Source organism: Molothrus aeneus, unplaced genomic scaffold, assembly GCF_037042795.1.
Source record: "Molothrus aeneus isolate 106 unplaced genomic scaffold, BPBGC_Maene_1.0 scaffold_70, whole genome shotgun sequence".
Lineage (NCBI taxonomy): Eukaryota > Metazoa > Chordata > Aves > Passeriformes > Icteridae > Molothrus > Molothrus aeneus.
In genome coordinates this window covers 92,263-116,827 of record NW_027099222.1, presented here as the reverse complement: position 1 = coordinate 116,827, position 24,565 = coordinate 92,263, and the positions used below count along the sequence as shown (strand labels likewise).

General features: G+C 56.0%; 1 protein-coding gene across 3 annotated transcripts in view; it reads right to left on the bottom strand.

The window, feature by feature from the left end:
• GYS1 (glycogen synthase 1) overlaps positions 1-24,549 on the bottom strand; it is a 28,701-nt gene extending 4,152 nt beyond the window's left edge. The window contains exons 1-14 of one of the 3 annotated variants that reach the window (XM_066571490.1): positions 24,543-24,549; positions 22,302-22,419; positions 19,105-19,286; positions 15,288-15,479; positions 13,717-13,902; positions 12,121-12,265; positions 10,568-10,685; positions 8,520-8,640; positions 7,172-7,278; positions 5,611-5,670; positions 5,405-5,483; positions 4,051-4,164; positions 1,827-1,953; positions 308-403 (exon numbers count right to left, since the gene is read on the bottom strand). In XM_066571490.1, the coding sequence (XP_066427587.1) occupies positions 308-403; positions 1,827-1,953; positions 4,051-4,164; positions 5,405-5,483; positions 5,611-5,670; positions 7,172-7,278; positions 8,520-8,640; positions 10,568-10,685; positions 12,121-12,265; positions 13,717-13,902; positions 15,288-15,479; positions 19,105-19,286; positions 22,302-22,419 (1,645 nt within the window). In that variant the 5' untranslated portion in view covers positions 24,543-24,549. Of the gene's footprint in view, positions 1-307; positions 404-1,826; positions 1,954-4,050; positions 4,165-5,404; positions 5,484-5,610; positions 5,671-7,171; positions 7,279-8,519; positions 8,641-10,567; positions 10,686-12,120; positions 12,266-13,716; positions 13,903-15,287; positions 15,480-19,104; positions 19,287-19,562; positions 19,881-19,995; positions 20,159-22,301; positions 22,420-24,542 lie in introns of those variants that run through there. The other 2 variants (XM_066571492.1, XM_066571491.1) reach the window with 2 other exon arrangements.
• Between the last annotated feature and the right edge of the window lie 16 nt (positions 24,550-24,565).

The following is a 24,565-nucleotide window of genomic DNA, read 5'->3' as shown; positions in this document are numbered from 1 at the left end:
ACCTCCCCAGGTTTTTGGGTCCCTCCCAAGAGTTTTGGGGTTTCCCCCAGATTTTGGTGACCCCACCCCAGATTTTGGGGTCCCCCTAGGTTTTTGGGGTCTCCCCCAGGAGTTTTGGGGTCCCCCCCAGGATTTTGGGGTCCCCCCCAGATTTTGGACCCCCCCAGATGTTGGACACCCTCCAACATGGAGGGGACATGGGGACCTCCCCACGTTTTTGGGTCCTCCCCAGGTATTTGGTGACCTCCCCCCCTGGATTTTGGGGATTTTGGGGTCCCCCCCAGGATTTTGGGGTCCCCCCGCTGACCGTAGGCCGAGGGGTCGGCGATGTGCTCCTCCATGAAGCAGCCGAACCCCGACAGGTTGGTGGAGACGCTGGGGATGCCCATGACCGTGCACTCGGCTGGGGACCGGGGGGCAAAGGTCACATTTTGGGGGATTTTGGGTGGATTTCGGGGCATTTTGGGGTTTTTTGGGGGTCCCACCACAGCTGCTTGTGCACAGCCAGGCCCTGGATGGATTTGGGGTTGGTTTTTGGGGTATTTTTTGGGGTTTTTTGGGGGTTTTGGGGTCCCACCAGAGCTGCTTGCGCTCGGCCTGGCCCTGCATGGATTTGGGGTGAATTTTTGGGGTAATTTTTGGGGTTTTTTGGGTATTTTTTGTGAATTTTGAAGGTTTTTTTGGGGTCCTACCACAGCTGCTTGTGCAGGGCCTGGCCCTGATGGATTTGGGGTGAAGTTTTGGGGTTTTTTTGGGGTTTTTGGGGAATTTTGAGGTTTTTTGGGGGTCCCACCAGAGCTGCTTGTGCACAGCCAGGCCCTGGATGGATTTGGGGTGAAGTTTTGGGGTTTTTTTGGGGTTTTTGGGGTATTTTTTTGTGAATTTTGAAGTTTGTTTGGGGTCTCACCAGAGCTGCTTGTGCAGGGCCTGGCCCTGATGGATTTGGGGTGGATTTTTTGGGTTATTTTGGGTTATTTTTGGGTGGATTTTGGGTTTTTTTGGGGTCCCACCAGAGCTGCTTGTGCACGGCCAGGCCCTGGATGGATTTGGGGTGGATTTTTGGGGTATTTTGGGGTATCTTGGAGTTTTGAGGTATTTTGGGGGTATTTTGGGTGGATTTTGGTGAATTTTGAAGATTTTTGGGGTCCCACCAGAGCTGCTTGCACACAGCCAACCCCTGGGTGGATTTGGGGTTGGTTTTTGGGTGAATTTTGGGGTTTTTTGGGGTTTCGGGGGTATTTGGGGGATTAGGTGCGTATTTTTTGGGATATTTTGGGATATTTTTTGGGTTTTTTGGGGTTTTTTGGGGTCCCACCAGAGGTGCTTGCACACGGCCTGGCCCTGGATGGATTTGGGGTGAATTTTTGGGGTATTTGGGTGGATTTTGGGGAATTTTGAGGTTTTTTGGGGGTCCCACCACAGCTGCTTGTGCACGTCCAGACCCTGGAAGGATTTGGGGTGAATTTTTCGGTTATTTTGGGGGATTTTGGGTTTTTTTGGGGTCCCACCAGAGCTGCCTGCGCATGGCCTGGCCCTGGATGGATTTGGGGTGAATTTTTGGGGTTTTTTTGGGGGTTTTGGGGTCCCACCAGAGCTGCCTGCGCACGGCCTGGCCCTGCATGGATTCGGGGTTGGTTTTTGGGGTATTTTTGGGGTTTTTTGGCCTATCTTGGGGTTTTGGGGTATTTTTGGGGTTTCTCGCCTATCTGGGGGTTTTGGGGGTGGATTTTTGGGGTATTTTGGGGGCATTTTTTGGGGTTTTTTTTAGGTTTTTTGGGGTCTCCAGAGCTCGGGGAGCCCGCCGAGGGCGGGTTTGGGGTTTTTACCTGGGGTGTAGCCCCAGGGCTCGTAGTAGGAGGGGAAGACGCCCAGGTGGCAGCCGCGGACGAACTCCTCGTAGTCCACGGGCAGCAGGGGGCTGGTGGAGGACAGGAACTCGGGGTGGAAGATGATCTTGGGGAGGGGGAAACAGGGGGTGAACCCCGAGATTCCGGGGTGGAACCCGAAATTCCCACCCCAGAACCAGAAAATCCTGGGTTGGGCGTCGAAATTCCCACCACAGAACCCCAAAATTCCCACCCCAGAACCCCAAAATCCTGGATTGGGCACCAAAATTCTCATCCCAGAACCCCAAAATTCCCACCCCAGAACCCCAAAATCCTGGATTGGACCCCAAAATTCTCATCCCAGAACCCCAAAATTCTCACCCCTGAACCCCAAAATCCTCCAAGGGACCCCAAAATTCCCACCCCAGAACCCCAAAATCCGGGATTGGACCCCGAAATTCCCACCCCAGAACCCCAAAATCCGGGATTGGACCCCGAAATTCCCACCCCAGAACCCCAAAATCCTTGATTGGACCCCGAAATTCCCACCCCAGAACCCCAAAATTCCCACTCCATAACCTGAAAATTCCCACCCCAGAACCCCAAAATCCTCCAAGGGACCCCAAAATTCCCTCCCCAGAACCCCAAAATCCTCCAAGGGACCTCGAAATTCCCACCCCAGAACCCCAAAATTCCCACCCCTGAACCCCAAAATCCTCCAAGGGACCCCAAAATTCCCACCACAGAACCCCAAAATCCGGGATTGGACCCCGAAATTCCCACCCCAGAACCCCAAAATCCTGGATTGGACCCCGAAATTCCCACCCCAGAACCCCAAAATCCTTGATTGGACCCCGAAATTCCCACCCCAGAACCCCAAAATTCCCACCCCTGAACCCCAAAATCCTGGATTGGACTTTGAAATTCCCACCCCAGAACCCCAAAATTCCCACCCCAGAACCCCAAAATTCCCTCCCCTGAACCCCAAAATTCCCACTCCATAACCTGAAAATTCCCACCACAGAACCCCAAAATCCTCCAAGGGACCCCAAAATTCCCACCACAGAACCCCAAAATCCTCCAAGGGACCTTGAAATTCCCACCCCAGAACCCCAAAATTCCCACCCCAGAACCCCAAAATTCTCATCCCAGAACCCCAAAATTCCCACCCCTGAACCCCAAAATCCTCCAAGGGACCTTGAAATTCCCACCCCAGAACCCCAAAATCCTGGATTGGACCCCAAAATTCCCACCCCAGAACCCCAAAATTCCCACCCCTGAACCCCAAAATTCCCACTCCATAACCTGAAAATTCCCTCCCCAGAACCCCAAAATCCTCCAAGGGACCTCGAAATTCCCACCCCAGAACCCCAAAATTCCTTCCTAGAACCCCCAAAATCCCCCAAATTCCCCCCCAAAATCCCCTCCCAGAACCTCAGAATTCCCTCCCAGAACCCCAAAATCCTCCAGATTCCCCCCAAACCCCCCAAATCCCAGTGAAACCCCCCCGAACCCCACATCCCCCAGTGTCCCCAATGTCCCCATCCCCTAAAAGTGTCCCCAGGTGTCCCCAGGTGTGCCCAGGTGTGCCCAGGTGTGCCCAGGGGCCACCTTGACGCGGTCGTTGCTGCTGTTGAAGAGCTCCATAAACCCCAAAACCCCCCAAAATCCCAATGAAACCCCCCAAAATCCCCCCAAACCCCACATCCCCCAATGTCCCCAGGTGTGCCCAGGTGTGCCCAGGTGTGCCCAGGTGTGCCCAGGTGTCCCCAGGGGCCACCTTGACGCGGTCGTTGCTGCTGTTGAAGCGCTCCAGAGCCCCCAAAACCCCCCAAAATCCCCCCAAACCCCACATCCCCCAATGTCCCCAGGTGTCCCCAGGTGTGCCCAGGTGTCCCCAGGTGTGCCCAGGTGTCCCCAGGTGTCCCCAGGTGCCACCTTGACGCGGTCGTTGCCCCCCAAAATCCCAATGGAACGCCCCGAACCCCACATCCCCCAATGTCCCCAGGTGTGCCCAGGTGTGCCCAGGTGTCCCCAGGTGTGCCCAGGTGCCACCAAGTGCCACCTTGACGCGGTCATTGCTGCTGTTGAAGAGCTCCAGAAACCCCAAAACCCCCCCAAAATCCCAATGGAACACCCCAAACCCCACATCCCCCAATGTCCCCAGGTGTGCCCAGGTGTGCCCAGGTGTCCCCAGGTGTCCCCAGGTGTCCCCAGGGGCCACCTTGACGCGGTCGTTGCTGCTGTTGAAGAGGCCGATCCTGCGGATCGTGGTCAGGATGGGGTCGGTGGCGTCGTCCAGCATGTTGTGGGTGCACACGGGGGGGAACGACTGGCGCTGGGTTTTGGGGGAAAAAAACCAAATTTTGGGGGTTTTGGGGGGAAAAAAACCCAAATTTTGGGGGTTTTGGGGGGAAAAAAAACCAAATTTTGGGGGTTTGGGGGGAAAAAAACCCCAAATTTTGGGGGTTTTTGGGGGAAAAAACCCCAAATTTTGAGGGTTTTTGGGGGAAAAAAACCAAATTTTGGGGGTTTAGGGGGAGGTCCTCACGACGTTCGGAATCCCAAAATGTCCCCACACCCCAAAAAAAGGGGGCAGCCAGGACCCCATCACCCCAAAAAACGGCACCAGGAGCCCCAAATTTCAATCCTATTTCTGTGATTTTCTCCCCAAAAAGGAGCAGCAGGAACCCCAAAATCTTTCCCCAAAAAGGGCAGCAGGACCCCCAAAAGCTTTCCCCAAAAAGGGGGACCCAGGACCCCATAATTGTCCTCATCACCCCAAAAAACAGCACCAGGAGCCCCAAATTTCAATCCCATTCCTTTGTTTTTCCCTCAAAAAGGGGGTCCCACCCCAAAAACGGGGTCCCACCCCAAAAAAGGGGGTCCCAACCCGAAAAAGGGGGTCCTAGCCCCCCAAATACCCCAAAAATACCCCCCAAAAAAGGGGGTCCCACCCCAAAAAGGGGATCCTGACCCCAAAAAGGGATCCCCACCCCAAAAAGGGGGTTCTAGCCCCCCAAAAAGGGGATCCCACCCCATAAAAGGGGGTCCTAGCCCCCCAAATACCCCAGAAATACCCTCCAAAAAGGGGGGATCCTGACCCCAAAAAAGGGGGTCCCACCCCATAAAAGGGGGTCCTAGCCCCCCAAATACCCAAAAAATACCCCCAAAAAAGGGGGTCCCAGCCCAAAAAAGGGGTCCCACCCCAAAAAAGGGGGTCCCACCCCAAAAAGGGGGTGCCAGCCCCCCAAAAAAGGGGGTCCCACACCAAAAAGGGGGTTCTAGCCCCCCAAAAAGGGGGTGCCAGCCCCCCAAAAAAGGGGGTCCCACCCCAGAAAGGGGGTGCCAGCCCCCCAAAAAAGGGGGTCCCAGCCCAAAAAGGGGGTGCCAGCCCCCCAAAAAGGGGGTCCCAGCCCAGAAAGGGGGTGCCAGCCCCCCAAAAAAGGGGGTCCCAGCCCAAAAAGGGGGTGCCAGCCCCCCAAAAAAGGGGGTCCCAGCCCAAAAAGGGGGTGCCGGCCCCCCAAAAAAGGGGGTCCCAGCCCAAAAAGGGGGTGCCGGCCCCCCAAAAGCGTCACCTGGGTGGCGAAGATGGCCCTTTTCATCATGGTGAAATCCTCCCTGTCCAGCATCTTGTTCATGTCCGGGAGGTTCCCCCTGAAACATTTTTGGGGTGCTGGGAGCTCAGGAGACCCCACCCCACAAATCTCCAGGGGTCCCCAAAAACCCCTCAGGGTTTTTTTTGGGGTTTTTTTGGGGTTTTTTTTTTTGGGGTGGTTCTTACACCAGCAGAGACTCGTAGAGCTTCTTCCCGAATTTCTCCTTCACGGCGTTGGCCGTGTCCCTGGGGAGGGGAATTTGGGGTTTTTGGGGGGTCCCCGAGAGATTTTGGGGGGATTTTTTGGGGTTTTGGGGGGGTGCCTGAAGGATTTTAGGGGATTTTTTGGGGGTTTGGGGGGATTTTAGGGGATTTTTTTGGGTTTGGGGGAACCCTTGGGGGAATTTTATGGGGGGGAGTCCCTGGGGTAGGGGAGGGAATTTGGGGTTTTTGGGGGGTCCCCAAGAGATGTTGGGGGGATTTTTTGGGGTTTTGGGGGGTGCCTGAAGGATTTTAGGGGATTTTTTGGGGGGTTTTGGGGAGGTCTTTGGAGGATTTTATGGGGTTTGGGAGTCCCAAAGAGGGGGGAAGAATTTGGGGTTTTTGGGGGGTCCCCAAGAGATTTTGAGGGGTCCTTGGGGGAATTTGGGTGGTCCTCCGGGGATTTTGGGGGATTTATGGGATTTTGGGGGATTTATGGGATTTTGGGGGGTTTTATTGGGTTTTGGGGGGTCCTTGGGGAGATTTTCTGGGGGGTTTTTGGGGGGATTTTTTGGGGAATTTGGGGGTTTTATTGGGTTTTGGGGGTCCCTGGGGGTTTGGGGGGGTTTATGGGGGTTTTTTTGGGGTTTTTGGGGTATTTGGGGGTTTAGGTGGGTATTTTTGGGATATTTTGGGTACATTTTGGGGATTTTGGGGCAGATTTTGGGTTTTTTGGGGTCCCACCAGAGCTGCTTGCGCACAGCCTGGCCCGGATGGATTTGGGTTTGGTTTTTGGGTGAATTTTGGGGTTTTTTGGTGTTTTGGGGTACTTGGAGATTTAGGTGGGTATTTTTGGGATATTTTGGGTACATTTTGGGTACATTTTGGGTATTTTTGGGGTCCCACCAGAGCTGCTTGCGCATGGCCTGGCTCTGATGGATTTTGGGGGGTTTTTTGGGTTATTTTGGGTGAATTTTGGGTTTTTTTGGGGTCCCACCACAGCTGCTTGCGCACAGCCTGACCCTGATGGATTTTTGGGGTTTTTTTGGGTTATTTTGGGTGGATTTTGGGTGAATTTTGGGTATTTTTGGGGTCCCACCAGAGCTGCTTGCGCACAGCCTGACCCTGATGGATTTGGGTTTGGTTTTTGGGTGAATTTTGGGTTTTTTTGGGGTTTTGGGGTACTTGGAGATTTAGGTGGGTATTTTTGGGATATTTTGGGTACATTTTGGGTTATTTTGGGTGGATTTTGGGGTATTTTTGGGGTCCCACCAGAGCTGCTTGCGCACACTTGGCCCTGATGGATTTTTGGGGTTTTTTTGGGTTATTTTGGGTGAATTTTGGGTGAATTTTGGGTATTTTTGGAGTCCCACCAGAGCTGCTTGCGCACGGCCTGACCCTGATGGATTTGGGTTTGGTTTTTGGGTGAATTTTGGGTTTTTTTGGGGTTTTGGGGTACTTGGGGATTTAGGTGGGTATTTTTGGGATATTTTGGGTACATTTTGGGTTATTTTGGGTGGATTTTGGGGTATTTTTGGGGTCCCACCAGAGCTGCTTGCGCACGGCCTGGCCCTTGAGCGACTCCACGTTGAAGTTGTTGGTCCTGGCGGGCATGATGAAAAACGCCACCACGGTCACCTCGCTGCCATTCACCTGTGGGGTGTCCCCAAAGGTCACACGGGGTCCCCAAAGGTCACACGGGGTCCCCAAAAGGTCACACGGGGCCCCCCAAAATGTCCCCAACCCCAAACAACGCCATTGGTCCCCAAATGTCCCCAACACCGGTCAGCTGCTGGAGGGGTCCCCGATGTCACCGAGGGTCCCCGATGTCACCTGGGGTGCCCTGAAATCTCCCCACAATGTCCCCAAGGCCCCCGACCCCAAATGTCCTCAAGGTCCCCAAATCCCTGCGGTGTCCCCAAAGGTCTCCAAATGTCCCTGGGCTTCCTGGGTCCCCCCATGGGTCTCACTGATGTCCCCAATCTATCCAATGTCCCCAATGTCCCCAATGTCCCCAATGGCCCCAATGCCCCCAAATGTCCCCAATGTCCCCAATGGCCCCATTATCCCCAATGTCCCCAATGTCCCCAATGTCCCCAATGTCCCCAATGGCCCCAGTGTCCCCAAATGTCCCCAATGTCCCAATGTCCCCAACGTCCCATGTCACCCTGATGTCCCCAATGTCCCCTCAGTGTCCCTGATGTCCCCAATGTCCCCAATGCCCTCAATCCCCCAAATATCCCCAATGTCCCCAATGTCCCCAATATCCCTCAATGTCCCCAATCCCCCCAATGCCCCCAAATATCCCCAATGTCCCCAATGTCCCCAATCCCCTCAATTCCCCCAATCCCCCCAATGTCCCCAAATGCCCCCAATGTCCCCAAATGCCCCCAGTGTTCCCAATGTCCCCAATGTCCCTCAATATCCCCAATGTCCCCAATCCCCTCAATCCCCCCAGTGTCCCCAATGTCCCCAATCCCCCCAATGTCCCCCAATGTCCCCCAATGTCCCCAATGTCCCCATTATCCCCAAATATCTCCAATGTCCCCAATGTCCCCAATGTCCCTCAATATCCCCAATGTCCCCAACACCCCCATTGTCCCCATTATCCCCAGTGTCCCCAACGTCCCCAGTGTCCCCCCAATGCCCCCAATCCCCCCAAATGTCCCCAATGCCCCCAGTGTCCCCAATGTCCCCAATCCCCCCAATGTCCCCCAATGTCCCCAATGTCCCTATTATCCCCAAATATCTCCAATGTCCCCAAATGTCCCCAATGTCCCCAATGTCCCCAAATGTCCCCAATGTCCCCAATGCCCCCAATGTCCCCAATGTCCCCAATCCCCCCAAATGTCCCCAATGTCCCCAAATGTCCCCAAATGTCCCCACAGTGTCACCCTGAGCAGGTAGTTGAGCCGCGCCAGCGCCTCCAGGAAGATGTCGGCTCCTTTGTTGGAGAACTCGTAGCGCCCGGCGATGAAGAAGAAAAGCGTCTTGTCCAGGTCGAAATCCAGGTGCCTGCAGGGAGGGGAGATCACCTGGGGAACACCAAAAACACCCCGAAAAACACCCCAAAAACACCCCAAAACACCCCAAAAACAACCCAAAAACACCCTAAAAAACCAACCCAAAACACCCCAAAAACACCCTAAAAAACACTCCAAAAACACCCCAAAAACACCCCAAAAACACCCCAAAAACACCCTAAAAAACAAACCCAAAAACACCCCAAAAACACCCCAAAAACACTCCAAAAACACCCCAAAACCACCCTAAAAAACACTCCAAAAACATCCCAAAAACAACCCCAAAAAACACCCCAAAACCAACCCAAAAACACCCTAAAAAACATCCTAAAAACACCCCAAAAACACCCTAAAAAACAACCCAAAAACACCCCAAAAACACCCTAAAAAACATCCTAAAAACACCCCAAAAACACCCTAAAAAACCAACCCAAAAACACCCTAAAAAACCAACCCAAAAACACCCCAAAAAACCCTAAAAAACATCCTAAAAACACCCCCAAAACACCCTAAAAAACAACCCAGAAACACCCCAAAAACAACCCCAAAAAACACCCCAAAAACAACCCAAAAACCACTCCAAAAACACCCTAAAAAACAACCCAAAACCACCCCAAAACCACCCCAAAAACACCCTAAAAAACATCCTAAAAACACCCCAAAAACACCCTAAAAAACAACCCAAAAACATCCCAAAAACAACCCCAAAAAACACCCCAAAACCAACCCCAAAACCACCCCAAAACCACCCCAAAAATACCAGGGGAACCCTAAACCACCTGGGGAACCCAAAGCCACCCCGAAACACCCCAAAAACACACGGGGAACCCCAAAACCCACCTGGGGAACCCCAAAACGCCTCAAAACCACCCAAACCCACCCCAAAATACCCCAAAAGCAAACCAAAAACATCTGGGGAACCCGAAAACATCCCAGAACACCCCAAAAATGCCAGGGGAACCCCAAAACCCACCTGGGGAACCCCAAAACCACCCAAACCCCACCATTTTGGGACACCCCCCCCCCAAAAATTGCCTCATGGATTTTGGGGTTCTGCCCGGCTTTCCCCCAGGATTTTGGGGTTCCCCCAGGATTTTGGGGTTCCCCCGGGATTTTGGGGTCGCCCTTTTGGGTTTTTGGGGTCCCTTTTGGGGTGACTGACCCGTAGAATTCACCCCAAACTCCTGGCTCAGGATCCCTTGGGGATTTGGGTTTTTCCTCCAGGATTTTGGGTTTTTCCTCCAGGATTTTGGGGTTCTGCCCGGCTTTCCCCCAGGATTTTGGGGTTCCCCCGGGATTTTGGGGTCCCCCTTTTGGGTTTTTGGGGTCCCTTTTGGGGTGACTGACCCGTAGAATTCACCCCAAACTCCTGGCTCGGGATCCCTCAGGGATTTGGGGTTTCCCCCAGGATTTTGGGGTTCTGCCCAGGTTTTCCCCTGGGATTTTGGGGTCCCCCCGGTAATTTCGGGGTCCCTTTTGGGATTTTGGGGTCCCCCTTTTGGGTTTTTGGGGTCCCTTTTGGGGTGACTGACCCGTAGAATTCACCCCAAACTCCTGGCTCAGGATCCCTCAGGGATTTGGGTTTTTCCTCCAGGATTTTGGGTTTTTCCTCCAGGATTTTGGGGTTCTGCCCAGGTTTTCCCCCGGGATTTTGGGGTCCTCCCATAATTTTAGGGTCCCATTTGGGGTTTTGGGGTCCCATTTGGGGTTTTTGGGGTCCCTTTAGGGGTGACTGACCCGTAGAATTCACCCCAAACTCCTGGCTCAGGATCCCTCAGGGATTTGGGTTTTTCCTCCAGGATTTTGGGGTTTTCCCCCAGGATTTTGGGGTTCTGCCCAGGTTTCCTCCAGGATTTTGGGGTTCCCCCGGGATTTTGGGGTCCCCCTGTAATTTCGGGGTCCCTTTTGGGGTGACTGACCCGTAGAAGTGGCCCCTGACGAACTCCTGGACGCGGGCCTTGCTCTGGGCGTGCAGGTTCTGGAACTCGTGCATGGCCGAGAACTTGCGCACGTTCAGCCCGTTGGGGGTCACCAGGTCTGCGGGGTTTGGGGGGTCAGGGGGACCCCAAAATCCCCCCAAAATCCCCCAAAATGTCCCTCCAAAATCCTCCCAAATTTCTGGACCCCCCAGGTTCCCGGTTCCCCCCCAAAATCCCTGGATTTCCCCCAAAATCCCACCCTGAAACCCCATAAGGACTTTTGGAGGTGAGAGGATTTTGGGGGGGTCTTTAAGGGTTGGGAAGGGTCAGGGGAACCCCAAAATCCCCCCAAAATGTCCCCCCAAAATGTCCCCCCCAAAATCCTCCCAAATTCCTGGACCCCCCCCAGATTCCCAGATCCCCCCCAAATTCCTGAATTTCCCCCAAAATCCCACCCTGAAACCCCATAAGGACTTTTGGGGGTGAGAGGATTTTGGGGGGGTCTTTAAGGGTTGGGAAGGGTCAGGAGGACCCCAAAATCCCCCCAAAATGTCCCCCCCAAATGTCCCCCCAAAATCCTCCCAAATTCCTGGACCCCCCCCAGATTCCCGGTTCCCCCCCAGATCCCCCCCAAATCCCTGGATTTCCCCAAAATCCCACTCTAAAACCCCATAAGGACTTTTGGGGGTGAGGGGATTTTGGGGGGGTCTTTAAGGGTTGGGAAGGGTCAGGAGGACCCCAAAATCCCCCCAAAATGTCCCCCCCAAATGTCCCCCCCAAAATCCTCCCAAATTCCTGGACCCCCCCCAGATTCCCGGTTCCCCCCCAGATCCCCCCCAAATCCCTGGATTTCCCCAAAATCCCACTCTAAAACCCCATAAGGACTTTTGGGGGTGAGGGGATTTTGGGGGGGGGTCTTTAAGGCTTGGGAAGGGTCAGGAGGACCCCAAAATCCCCCCAAAATCCCCCAAAATGTCCCCCCAAAATCCCCCAAATCTGGAGATTTGGGGTCACACCTGGCCCGTACCTGAGCAGGTGCTCGGCCATGGCAGCGCCAGGGCTGGGATTTGGGGAGATTTTGGGGGATTTTGAGGATTTTGGGGCTCCCCAGGTGAGTCTGGGGTCACACCTGGCCCGTACCTGAGCAGGTGCTCGGCCATGGCAGCGCCAGGGCTGGGATTTGGGGGATTTGGGGAGATTTTGGGGGATTTTGAGGATTTTGGGGCTCCCCAGGTGAGTTGGGGTCACACCTGGCTCGTACCTGAGCAGGTGCTCGGCCATGGCAGCACTGACAGAGCTGGGATTTGGGGGATTTGGGGGCAGTTTTGGGGATTTTGGGGGCAGTTTTGGGGATTTGGGGGATTTTGGGGTGGCCCAGGTGTATTTGGGGATTTTTGGGGTCCCACCTGGCTTGCGCTTGAGCAGGTGCTCGGCCTCGGCGGATGGTGACAGAGCTGGGATTTGGGGGCAGTTTTGGGGATTTTGGGGCAGTTTTGGGGATTTGGGGGATTTTGGGGTGGCCCAGGTGCATTTGGGGATTTCTGGGGGCGCACCTGGCTTGCGCTTGAGCAGGTGCTCGGCCTCGGCGGCGGTGACGTGGGACACCGTGGTCAGCACGTGGGCGCAGTGAGCGGCCGCGCGCTCCAGGCAGTACCGGTGGTAGATCTGGCGCTCGCCGGCCTCCTTGTCCACGTCAAACTGGGGACAGGGACACACCTGGGCACACCTGGGGGCACCTGGGCACACCTGAGCCCTGATCTGCCATTCCCCTGCCTCCTTGTCCACGTCAAACTGGGGACAGGGACACACCTGGGCACACCTGGGCACACCTGGGCACACCTGGGGGCACCTGGGCCCACCCAAACCCCAGAATGATCCCTGACCCCCAGGTGTCCCCAGGTGTCCCCCACGCTGTGGCTGCTGTAGAAATCCCGGCTCCCAGTGAGCAGGTACTGGCCCAGGTGTGTCCCCAGGTGTGTCCCCATGTCCCCAGGTGTGTCCCCACATCGCCAGGAATGTCCCCAGGTGTGTCCTTGATGTTGCCACGCACGCCCCCACGTCGCCAGGTGTGTCCCTGTGCTGCCAGGTGTGGCCCCGATGTCCGCAGGTGTGTCCTTGATGTCACCACGAATGTCCAGGTGTGCCCAGGTGTGTGCCCAGGTGAGTCCCTGATGTCCCCAGGTGAGTCCCTGATGTCCCCAGGTGTGTCCCCATGTCCCCACATCCCCAGGTGTGTCCCTGTGCTGCCAGGTGTGGCCCCGATGTCCCCAGGTGTGTCCCTGATGTCAGCACGAATGTCCAGGTGTCCCCAGGTGCGTCTTCATGTCCCCAGGTGCGTCCTTGATGTCACCACAAATGTCCCCAGGTATGTCCCCGTGTCCCCAGGTGAGTTCAGGTGTGTTCAGGTGTATCCCAGGTGTATCCTATCCCATTCCCAGGTGTCCCCAGGTGTGTCCCCATGTCCCCAGGTGTGTCCTGTCCCATTCCCACCTGTCCCCAGGTGTGCCCAGGTGTGTCCTCATGTCCCTCTCCAGGTGCGTCCCTATGTCCTCAGGTGAGTTCAGGTGTGTTCAGGTGTATCCCAGGTGTATCCCACCCCATTCCCAGGTGTCCCCAGGTGTATCCCACCCCATTCCCAGGTGTGTCCCCACGTCCCCAGGTGTATCCCACCCCCATCCCCAGGTGTATCCCACCCCATTCCCAGGTGTGTCCCCAGGTGTGTCCCACCCCATCCCCAGGTGTGTCCCCCCCCACCCCTCAGGTGTGTCCCCAGGTGTGTCCCACGCCGTCCCCAGGTGTATCCCACCCCATCCCCAGGTGTGTCCCCAGGTGTGTCCCACCCCTCAGGTGTGTCCCCCAGGTGTGTCCCCCCCCATCCCCAGGTGTATCCCACCCCTCAGGTGTGTCCCCCCCCCACCCCTCAGGTGTGTCCCCCAGGTGTGTCCCCCCCCATCCCCAGATGTATCCCACCCCTCAGGTGTGTCCCCCCCCCACCCCTCAGGTGTGTCCCCCGGTGTGTCCCCCCCCACCCCTCAGGTGTGTCCCCCCCCATCCCCAGGTGTGTCCCCTAGGTGTATCCCACCCCTCAGGTGTGTCCCTCAGGTGTGTCCCCCCCCATCCCCAGGTGTGTCCCCCGGCGCGGCACTCACGCTGTGCAGGTTGTTGTAGAAGTCGACGCTGCCGGCGCACAGGTACCGGCCCAGCAGCGTGGCGTGCGTGGTGAAGATGGTGGCCACGGGCAGGCGCCGGGCGCGGCTCAGCACCAGCCCCAGCCCCGCCAGCCACTCGTGGAAGTGGCCCACGATGAACGGGCGCTCCTCGCTCTGCGCCGCAAACTGACCGGGGGGGACATGCCGGGGTCACCGGGGGGCACCAAATGGCACCAGGTGGCACCAAATGGCACCAGGTGGCAGCAGGTGGCAGCAGGTGGCACCAAGTGTCACCAGGTGTCACCAAATGTCAACAGGTGGCAGCAGGTGTCAGCAGGTGTCACCAAATATCACCAGGCATCACCAAATGTGAACAAATGTCACCAGGTGTCAGCAAACGTCACCAAACGTCACCAGGTGTCACCAAATGCCACCAAACGTCAGCAGGTGTCAGCAGGTGTCACCAAATGTCACCAAATGTCAGCAGGTGTCACCAAATGTCAGCAGGTGTCACCACAGGGCACCAGGTGGCACCAGGGGTCACCAAATGTCACCAAATGTCAGCAGGTGGCACCAAGTGTCACCAGGTGTCACCAAATGCCACCAAACGTCATCAGGTGTCAGCAGGTGTCACCAAACGTCAGCAGGTGTCACCAAATGCCACCAAACGTCAGCAGGTGTCAGCAGGTGTCACCAAATGTCACCAAATGCCACCAAATGTCAGCAGGTGTCACCACAGGGCACCAGGTGGCACCAGGGGTCACCAAATGTCACCAGGTGTCAGCAGGTGTCAGCAAATGTCACTAAACGTCAGCAGGTGTCACCAAATGTCATCAGGTGTCAGCAGGTGTCACCAAATGTCATCAGGTGTCACCAAACGTCAGCAGGTGTCACCAAATGTCACCAAACATCACCAGGGGTCACCAAATGTCACCAAACATCACCAGGGGTCACCAAACGTCACCAGGTGTCACCAGGTGATGCTGCAGTGGCACCTGAGCCCAGCAGAGGGCGCTCAAGGCGTCACCACCTCAAGGACACCCAAAACCACCTCGGAGCTCCCCAAAACCACCTCAGACCTGCCCAAAACCACCTCAGACCCCCTCAGGGACACCCCAAATGCCCTGAGGAACCCCAAAACAGCCTGAGGAACCTCAAAACAGCCTGAAGAACCCCAAAACCCCCTGAGGAACCCCAAAACCTCCTGAGGAAGTCGAAGAGAACGGAGTCTTTGCGTCGCGGTCATCGGGGCACCCCAAACCTCCCCAAAACCACCTCAAACCCCCTCAGGGACACCTCAAATCCCCTGAGGAACCCCAAAACCTCCTGAGGAACCCCAAAACCTCCTGAGGAAACTCAAAACAGCCTGAAGAACCCCAAAACCTCCTGAGGAAGTCGAAGAGAACGGAGTCTTTGCGTCGCGGTCATCGGGGCACCCCAAAACTCCCCAAAACCACCTCAAACCTCCACAAAACCACCCCAAACCTCCCCAAAACCACCTCAAACCCCCTCAGGGACACCCCAAATTTGTCAGGGGACCCCAAAAGCCCCTGGCGGAGGCCCAGACCCACCTCTCCGAGGAACCAGGCGACGAGGAAGCCGAAGAGGACGGCGTCGTTGGCCTCGCGGTCGTACCAGGGCACGCCGATGGCGCAGCTCTCCCAGAGCTCGCCCTTCCAGCGCTCCAGGCTCCAGGCCGTGGCCCCCACGTCCAGCAGCACCACGGCCGGGCTGCCCTCGATCAGCCAGCGCCCAAAATGCACCTGGAGCCCAAAATTTTGGGGGGTCCCCAAATTGTCAGAACCTCAAAATGTGCGTTTGGGGTCACCTTTGTTGGGTTTTGGCTCAAAATGGGGAAAAATCCCAAATCCCAGGGGCACCCAAAGCTCGTCTCAGGGCTATGCCCGATCAGTCAATGCCCAAAATGCACCTGAACCCCAAAATTTTGGGGGGTCCCCAAATTGTCAGAACCTCAAAATGTTCGTTTGGGGTCACCTTTGTTGGGTTTTGGCTCAAAATGGGGAAATCCCAAATCCCAAAACCACCCCTAAAGTTCCTTTATGGGGTGAATCCCATTAAGGAATTCCCAAAATGCACCTGAACCCCAAAATTTTGGGGGTTCCGAAATTGTCAGAGCCTCAAAATGTTCGTTTGGGGTCACCTTTGTTGGGTTTTGGCTCAAAATGGGGAAAAATCCCAAATCCCAGGGGCACCCAAAGCTCGTCTCAGGGCTATGCCCGATCAGTCAATGCCCAAAATGCACCTGAACCCCAAAATTTTGGGGGGTCCCCAAATTGTCAGAACCTCAAAATGTTCGTTTGGGGTCACCTTTGTTGGGTTTTGGCTCAAAATGGGGAAATCCCAAATCCCAAAACCACCCCTAAAGTTCCTTTATGGGGTGAATCCCATTAAGGAATTCCCAAAATGCACCTGAACCCCAAAATTTTGGGGGTTCCGAAATTGTCAGAGCCTCAAAATGTTCGTTTGGGGTCACCTTTGTTGGGTTTTGGCTCAAAATGGGGAAAAATCCCAAATCCCAGGGGCACCCAAAGCTCGTCTCAGGGCTATGCCCGATCAGTCAATGCCCAAAATGCACCTGGAGCCCAAAATTTTGGGGGGTCCCCAAATTGTCAGAACCTCAAAATGTTCGTTTGGGGTCACCTTTGTTGGGTTATGGCTCAAAATGGGGAAAAATCCCAAATCCCAAAAACACCCCTAAAGTTCCTTTATGGGGTGAATCCCATTAAGGAATTCCCAAAATGCACCTGAACCCCAAAATTTTGGGGGGTTCCGAAATTGTCAGAGCCTCAAAATCTTCGTTTGGGGTCACCTTTGTTGGGTTTTGGCTCAAAATGGGGAAAATTCTAAATGAGATTTCACCCTAAATCCCATCTTTGGGGTGCTCTCGATCAGTCAGTGCCCAAAATGCACCTGGACCCCAAAATTTTGGGGGGTTCCCAAATTGTCCGAATCCCAAAATGTCCATTTAGGGTCACATTTGTTGGGTTTTGACCCAAAATGGGGAAAATCCCAAATCAGATTTCACCCTAAATCCTTTCCTGGGGCTACCCTGGATCAGGCAGCGCCCAAAATGCACCTGGACCCCAAAAATGGAATAAATGACCCCAAAAACAGAATAAATGACCCTAAATATTGAATAAATTACCCTAAAAATGAAATCAACACCCTCAAAAATGAAATAAACGACCAAAAAAAATGAAATAAATTATGCCAAAAATGGAATGATTTACCCCAAAAATTGAATAATTGACCCTAAAAATTGAATAAATTACCCTAAAAATGGGATAATTGTCCCCAAAAATGGAATAATTGACCCTAAAAATTGAATAAATGACCCTAAAATGGAATAATTGACCCCAAAAATGGGATTATTGACCCCAAAATGAAGTTAATGACCCCAAAAATGGGATTTTGGACCCCAAAAACGCCCAAACGGGTCCGGAGCCCCCCTGGCGGGGCCCCTCCCCCATCTCGGGCCCCTCCCCCCCCATCCTGACCTTTGCCGAGGGGGGGGAGGGGCAGGGGGGGCTAAAAATAAACCCCACGTGACCCGGGGGGGGGGAGGGGCAGCCCTGGGTGTCCCCAAGCCCCCCCGGGGACACCCGAATGTCCCCAAATGCCCCCAGGAGCCCAAAATGCCCCAAATCCCCCCAAATTTCCCCCCAAAATCCCCTCAAAATTCCCCCCAAAATTCTCCCAAAATGCCCCCCAAATTCTCCCAAATTCCCTAAAATTCCCCTCAAAATCCCCCAAAATTCCCTAAAATTCTCCCCAAAATTCTCCCAAAATTCCCCCAAATCCCCCCAAAATCCCCCAAATCTGTGGGATCTCCCCTCTTCCATTCCCCACTCTGGGACCCCTAAAATTCCCCCAAAATTCCTCCAAAATTTGGGGGCTCCTTTGGGGGGGGGTCCCTGGGTGTCCCCAGCCCCCCAAACCTGGGGGTATCCCCCAAAGCCTTGGGAATAATAACCCCCAAACCCCTGACCCCATAAATCCATTCCCTGACCCCATAACCCATTCCCTGACCCCATAACCCATTCCCTGACCCCATAAATCCATTCCCTGACCCCATAACCCATTCTCTGACCCCATAACTCCCTCCCTGACCCCATAACCCATTCTCTGACCCCATAACTCCATCCCTGACCCCATAACCCATTCTCTGACCCCATAACTCCATCCCTGACCCCATAACTCCCTCCCTGACCCCATAACCCATTCTCTGACCCCATAACCCATTCTCTGACCCCATAACTCCATCCCTGACCCCATAACTCCCTCCCTGACCCCATAACTCCCTCCCTGACCCCATAACCCATTCTCTGACCCCATAACCCATTCTCTGACCCCATAACTCCATCCCTGACCCCATAAATCCATTCCCTGACCCCATAACTCCCTCCCTGACCCCATAGCCCATTCTCTGACCCCATAACTCCCTCCCTGACCCCATAACTCCATCCCTGACCCCATAACTCCCTCCCTGACCCCATAACCCATTCTCTGACCCCATAACTCCATCCCTGACCCCATAACTCCCTCCCTGACCCCATAACTCCCTCCCTGACCCCATAACCCATTCTCTGACCCCATAACCCATTCTCTGACCCCATAACTCCCTCCCTGACCCCATAACCCATTCTCTGACCCCATAACTCCATCCCTGACCCCATAACCCATTCCCTGACCCCATAACTCCATCCCTGACCCCATAACCCATTCTCTGACCCCATAACCCATTCCCTGACCCCATAACTCCATCCCTGACCCCATAACCCATTCCCTGACCCCATAACTCCATCCCTGACCCCATAACTCCCTCCCTGACCCCATAACCCATTCCCTGACCCCATAACTCATTCCCCGACCCCATAACCCATTCCCCGACCCCATAACCCATTCTCTGACCCCATAACTCCCTCCCTGACCCCATAACTCATTCCCTGACCCCATAACTCATTCTCTGACCCCATAACTCATTCCCTGACCCCATAACTCGCCCCCAGGTGTGCCCACCTTGCAGCCCTGGCCGTTCATGGCCGCCAGGGTTTGGCGCAGGGCGGGCTGGGGCGGCTCCAGGCCCTGACCCCATAACTCCCTCCCTGACCCCACAACTCATTCCCTGACCCCGTAACTCCCTCCCCGACCCCATAACCCATTTTCTAACCCCATAACTTGCCCCCAGGTGTGCCCAGGTGCCCCCAGGTGTGCCCACCTTGCAGCCCTGGCCGTTCATGGCCGCCAGGGTTTGGCACAGGGTGGACTGGGGCGGCTCCAGGCCCCGACCCCATAACTCCCTCCCTGACCCCGTAACTCATTCCCTGACCCCATAACTCCCCCCCAGGTGCGCCCAGGTGTGCCCACCTTGCAGCCCTGGGCGTTCATGGCCGCCAGGGTGCGGCGCAGGGCGGGCTGGGGCGGCTCCAGCAGCTCCACCTGGGTGCGCACGGCGCTCTCCACGTAGGGCCCCACCAGGACGTAGCTCTCGCCCCACTCGTCGGCCGTCACCCGAGCCTTGGTCTGCAGCACCGTGTAGATCCCCCCCACTTTTGGGGGGGGGATAATGGGGTCAGGGGGAACCCCAAATCCACCCCAAATCTATCCTAAATATCCCCAAAATCCATCCCGAATAGATGAGCCCACCCCAAATACCTGGGACACCCCAAATCCCAAATCCCAAATTCCAATGCTGACCCCATGGGTCACTCACAGGGCAGCACCGTGTAGATCCCACCCCACTTTTGGGGGGGATAATGGGGTCAGGGGGAACCCCAAATTTACCCTAAATAGCCCCAAAATCCACCCCAAATAGATGAGCCCACCCCAGGTTCCTGGGACACCCCAAATCCCAAAATGCCTGGAACCCCATGGATCGTTCATAGGGGAACAGCGTGTAGATCCCCCCCCCCCACTTTTGGGGGATAATGGGGTCAGGGGGACCCCAAATCCACCCCAAATCCATCCTAAATATCCCCAAAATCCACCCCAAATCCATCCCGAATAGCTGGGAAACACCTGAGGTCAACCTGGCTATCTGGGACACCCCAAATCTCAATGCTGAGCCCATGAAAGGACCCCATGGGTAGCACTGTGTGAATACCTCCCACTTTTGGGGGGATAATAGGGTCAGGGGGACCCCAAATTTACCCTAAACAGCCCCAAAATCCATCCTGAATAGATGAGCCCACCCCAGGTTCCTGGGACACCCCAAATCCCAAATCCCAAATCCCAATCCTGACCCCATGGGTCCCTCACAGGGCAGCACCGTGTAGGTCCCCTCCACTTTTGGGGGAGATAATGGGGTCAGGGGGACCCCAAATTCACCTTAAATTTACCCCAAAATCCACCCCAAATCCACCCCTAATTCCTGGGTACCTGGGACACCCCAAATCCCAATCCTGACACACCTGGGACCCCCCCAAAAATCCTCCCAAAATCCCTCTTGACACCTGGGACCCCCCAAATTCCCCCATGGATCAACCCCAAATCCCCTCAGAGACACCTGGGACCCCCAAAAATCCCCCCTGGGATCCCCCAAATCCCCTCCAGGATCCCCCAAATCCTCCTTGGGATGCCCCGAATTCCCACCTGGGATCCCCAAAACCCCTCCAGGACCCCCCTAATCCCTCTTGGGACCCCCAAAATCCCCCTGAGACCCCCCCAAAATCCCATCAGAGACACAACTGGGACCCCCCAAATCCCTCTCAGGACCCCTCAAATCTTCTCCAGGACCCCCCAAATCCCCCTGGAACCCCCCCAAATCTCCTCCAGGACCGCCCCCCAAATCTTCTCCAGGACCCCCAAAATCCTTCCTGGGACCCCCCAGACCGTCCTGGGGCCCCCCAAATCCCCCCTAGGATCCCCCAAATCCTCCTTGGGATGCCCTGAATTCCCACCTGGGACCCCCAAAACCCCTCCAGGACCCCCCTAATCCCTCCTGGGACCCCCCAAATTCCATCAGAGACACAACTGGGACCCCCCAAAACCCCACTGGGACCCCCCAAATCCCTCTTGGGACCCCTCAAATCTCCTCCAGGACCCCCGAAATCTCCTCCAGGACCCCCCCAAACCCCCCTGGAACCCCCTCAAATCTCCTCCAGGACCCCCCAAATCCCCCTGGAACCCCCCCAAAACTTCTCCAGGACCCCCAAAATCCTTCCTGGGACCCCCCAAATCCCCTCCAGGAGCCCCCAAATCCCCTTGGGACCCCCCAAGTCCCCATCGCGGGGGTGCCGCGGTGCATTGTGGGACGCGGGGATGCCCTGACCCCTCCCATGATGCCCCGCGGCCCCGGGAGTTTCCCACAATGCCCCGCGGCTCCCGTTAACCCTTGACGCGCCGGGAGCCTCCCAAAATGCTCCAAAGTTCCCCATTGGGGGAAGGGTTTGGGGGGTCCTGGGGGGATTTTGGGGGGTCCTAGGGGGGATTTTGGGGATCGGGGGGGGGTCCAGAGGGATTTTGGGGGTTCTGGGCGGGGTTCAGGAGAGATTTTGGGGGGTCCTGGGGAGTCCCAGGGGGGCTCATGAGGGATTTTGGGGGGCCTGGAGGGGCTCATGAGGGGTTTGGGGGACCTGGGGGGATTTGGGGGGTCCTGGGGGGTCCAGGAGGGATTTTGGGGGGAGGTTCTGGGGCTTTTTTAGGGCATTTTTGGGGGTTTTTAGGAATTTTTTTTTTGGGGTGTTTTTATTTTGAGAAGATTCCCAGGGGGCTTTTAGGGCTTTTTTTGGGGGGGGGGGGGGCTTAGGGTATTTCTTGGGGTTTTAGGGTATATTTTGGGATTTTCTGGTATTTTTGGGGGTGTTTCATTTTGAGGAGGTTCCCAGGGGGTTTTTAGGGGATTTTTAGGGGGTTTTAGGGTATTTTTAAGGGGGTTTTGGGGTATATTTTGGGGTGTTTTATGGTATTTTGGGGGGAGTTTCATTTCAGGAAGATTTTTTGGGGGTGTTTTATTTCGGGGAGGTCTCAGAAGGTTTTCAGGGTATTTTGTAGGTTTTATGGTATTTTCTAGGGGTTTGGGGATATTTTTGGGGGTTTCAGGCCATTTTTGGGGGGGGTTAAGAGCATTTTTGGGGTTTTTCAGGGGATTTTAACGGGTGTTTCATTTTGAGGCAATTCCCAGGGGGCTTTTAAGGTATTTTTGGGGGAGGGGATTAGGGTGGTTTTAGGGTATTTTTGGGATATTTAGGGTATTTTGGGGGGTTTTCAAGGTATTTTTGGGGGTGTTTTAGGGTGTTTTTTAGGGTATTCTTGGCTTCTTTAGGGTATTTTTGGGGGTGTTTTTTAGGGTATTTTTGGGTTTTTTTAGGGATTTTCCAATTATCTTTTAAGGTGTTTTATTTTGGGGGGGAGGTCTCAGCGGGTTTTCAGGGTATTTTTGGGTTTTTTAGAGTATTTTTGGGGTTTTTTTTAGGGTATTTTTGGGTGTTTTTAGGGTATTTTTGGGGGTGTTTTTAGGGTATTTTTTGGGGATTTTTCAGGTATTTTTTAAGGTGTTTTATTTTGGGGGGGGGAGTTTCAGGGTATTTTTGGGGTTGTTTTCCAATTTGGGTCGGGGGTCTCACCTTTGTTGGCCACCTCCCAGGCCACCTCGAAGAGCACCACGTTATCGGGGGCGCCGGGACCCCCCCAATCCTCCAGGCCCGGCAGGGAACTGACGGACACCGAGCGGGCCAGCGGCATCTGGGGACCCCAAATTGGGGAGGGGGCGTCAAACAGGGACCCCCAAAGCGTCAGGGGAGACCCCGACCCGAAATGGGAAAGGTGCGACCCCAAAAAATGGGGGGGAAATCCCAAAAAATGGGGGGGAAACCCCAAAAAATGGGGGGAAGCACCAAAATGGGGGGGGGGTCGTGGGGGGGGATCCCAAACTGGGGAGGGGGCGTCAAACGGGGGGCACGGGACCCCCAAAATGTCAGGGGAGACCCCGACCCGAAATGGGAAAGGTGCGACCCCAAAAATGGGGGAGAAATCCCAAAATGGGGGGGAATCCGCAAAAATGGGGGGGAAACCCCAAAAAATGGGGGGAAAACCCCAAAAAATGGGGGGGAAACCCCAAAATGGGGGGGTTCGTGGGGGGATCCCAAATTGGGGAGGGGGCGTCAAACAGGGACCCCCAAAGCGTCAGGGGAGACCCTGACCCGAAATGGGAAAGGCGCGACCCCAAAAAATGGGGGAAAACCCCAAAAAATGGGGGGGAAACCCCAAAATGGGGGTGGTTGTGGGGGGGATCCCAAACTGGGGAGAGGGCGTCAAACAGGGAGGGGCACGGGACCCCCAAAATGGGGCAGGTGAGGAATGGGACCCCCAAAATGTCAGGGAAGACCCCAACCCTAAATGGGAAAAGTGCGACCCCAAAAATGGGGGAAAGATCTCAAAAATGGGGGGAAGATCCCAAAAAATGAGGGGAAATCCCCAAATCTGGGGTCACCCCGGGGTCATGGGACCCCCCCCAAAATCGGGAGGGGATTATTTGGGCGGGGTCTCCAGAACTTAGGGTGACCCCAAAATAGGGGTTGGAGTGGGATGGGGGGAAAAGGGGGGGGGGGGGGGTTCCTCACAATGAAGACCCCCCCCCCATCCATAGGACCCCCCCCCCCCCTCCCCAAGACCCCATAACCCCCCTCCAATAACTCCCCATGACCCCATAACCCACCCATGGGACCCCCCCCAGAACCCATAACCCCCCCCAGCACCCCCCCCCCACATGGGACCAACCCCCCCCCCCCCCCCAGTAACCCCCCATGACCCCATAATCCCCCCCAGGAACCCCCCTGCCCATGGGACTCCCCCCAGGACCTCCCCTCAAGCATGGGACCCCCTCCAAGACCCCATAATTCTGAATAACCCCCCCAGACCCCATAATCCCCCCCAGGACCCCCCCCCCCCACCCATGGGACCCTCCCCCTCAGGACCCCATAACTCCCCTAGGACCATCCCCCCCTCCCCCATGGGACCCCCCCTCATGACCTCATACCCCCTCCCCCCTCACCCATGGGACCCCATATCACCCATGGGACCCCACCGCACAAGACCCCAGGACCCCCTCAGGACCCCTCCCCAACCCATGGGACCCCCTCTAGGACCCCATAACGCCCCCCCTAATAACTCCTCATAACCCCCCACCCCCCCAGGATCCCTCCTCACTCATGGGACCCCCTTCAGGACCCCACAACCCCCTCATGATCCCCCCATGACCCCATAACCCCCTCAGGACCCCCCCCAGGACCCCCCTCCCACTCTCATGGGACCTCCCCAGTACTCCAAGACCCCCCCTCCATGACCCCATAACCCCCTCACGACCCCCTCCCCGGACGCCCCCTCACCCATGGGACGCCCCCCTCTCTCATGGGACCCCCCCCCCCCCCCAAATCCCCCTCAGGACCTCCCCCTTCCTCATGGGAGCCCCCCCCCGCCAAAATCCCCCTCAGGACCCCCCCTCCCTCATGAGATCCCCCCCAAAATCCCCCTCAGCCCCTCCCTACCTCACCCCCCCCCCCCACCCATGGGTGCCCCCCCCACCCAAACCACCCCCAAGCCCCCCCCGATCCCTCAGCGCCCCCTCCCCACCTCACGGGACCCCCCCAGAGGAGCCCCCCCAGCGCTCAAAACTTCTCCAGCACCACGAGGACCCCTCCGGGGACCCCCCCCACCCCCACGGGACCCCCCCTCAGAAGGAGACCCCTCCCCACGGGGGGTCCCGGGGGGGGGTCTCTCGGTCCTGGGGGGTTTTTGGGGGGGGGAGTCCCTTTGCCCTCCCCCCTCCCCTCACCCTCCCGCGCTCCCGCAGCTGATCGCGGACTGACCCCTCCCGCCCCCCGTCCGCGCA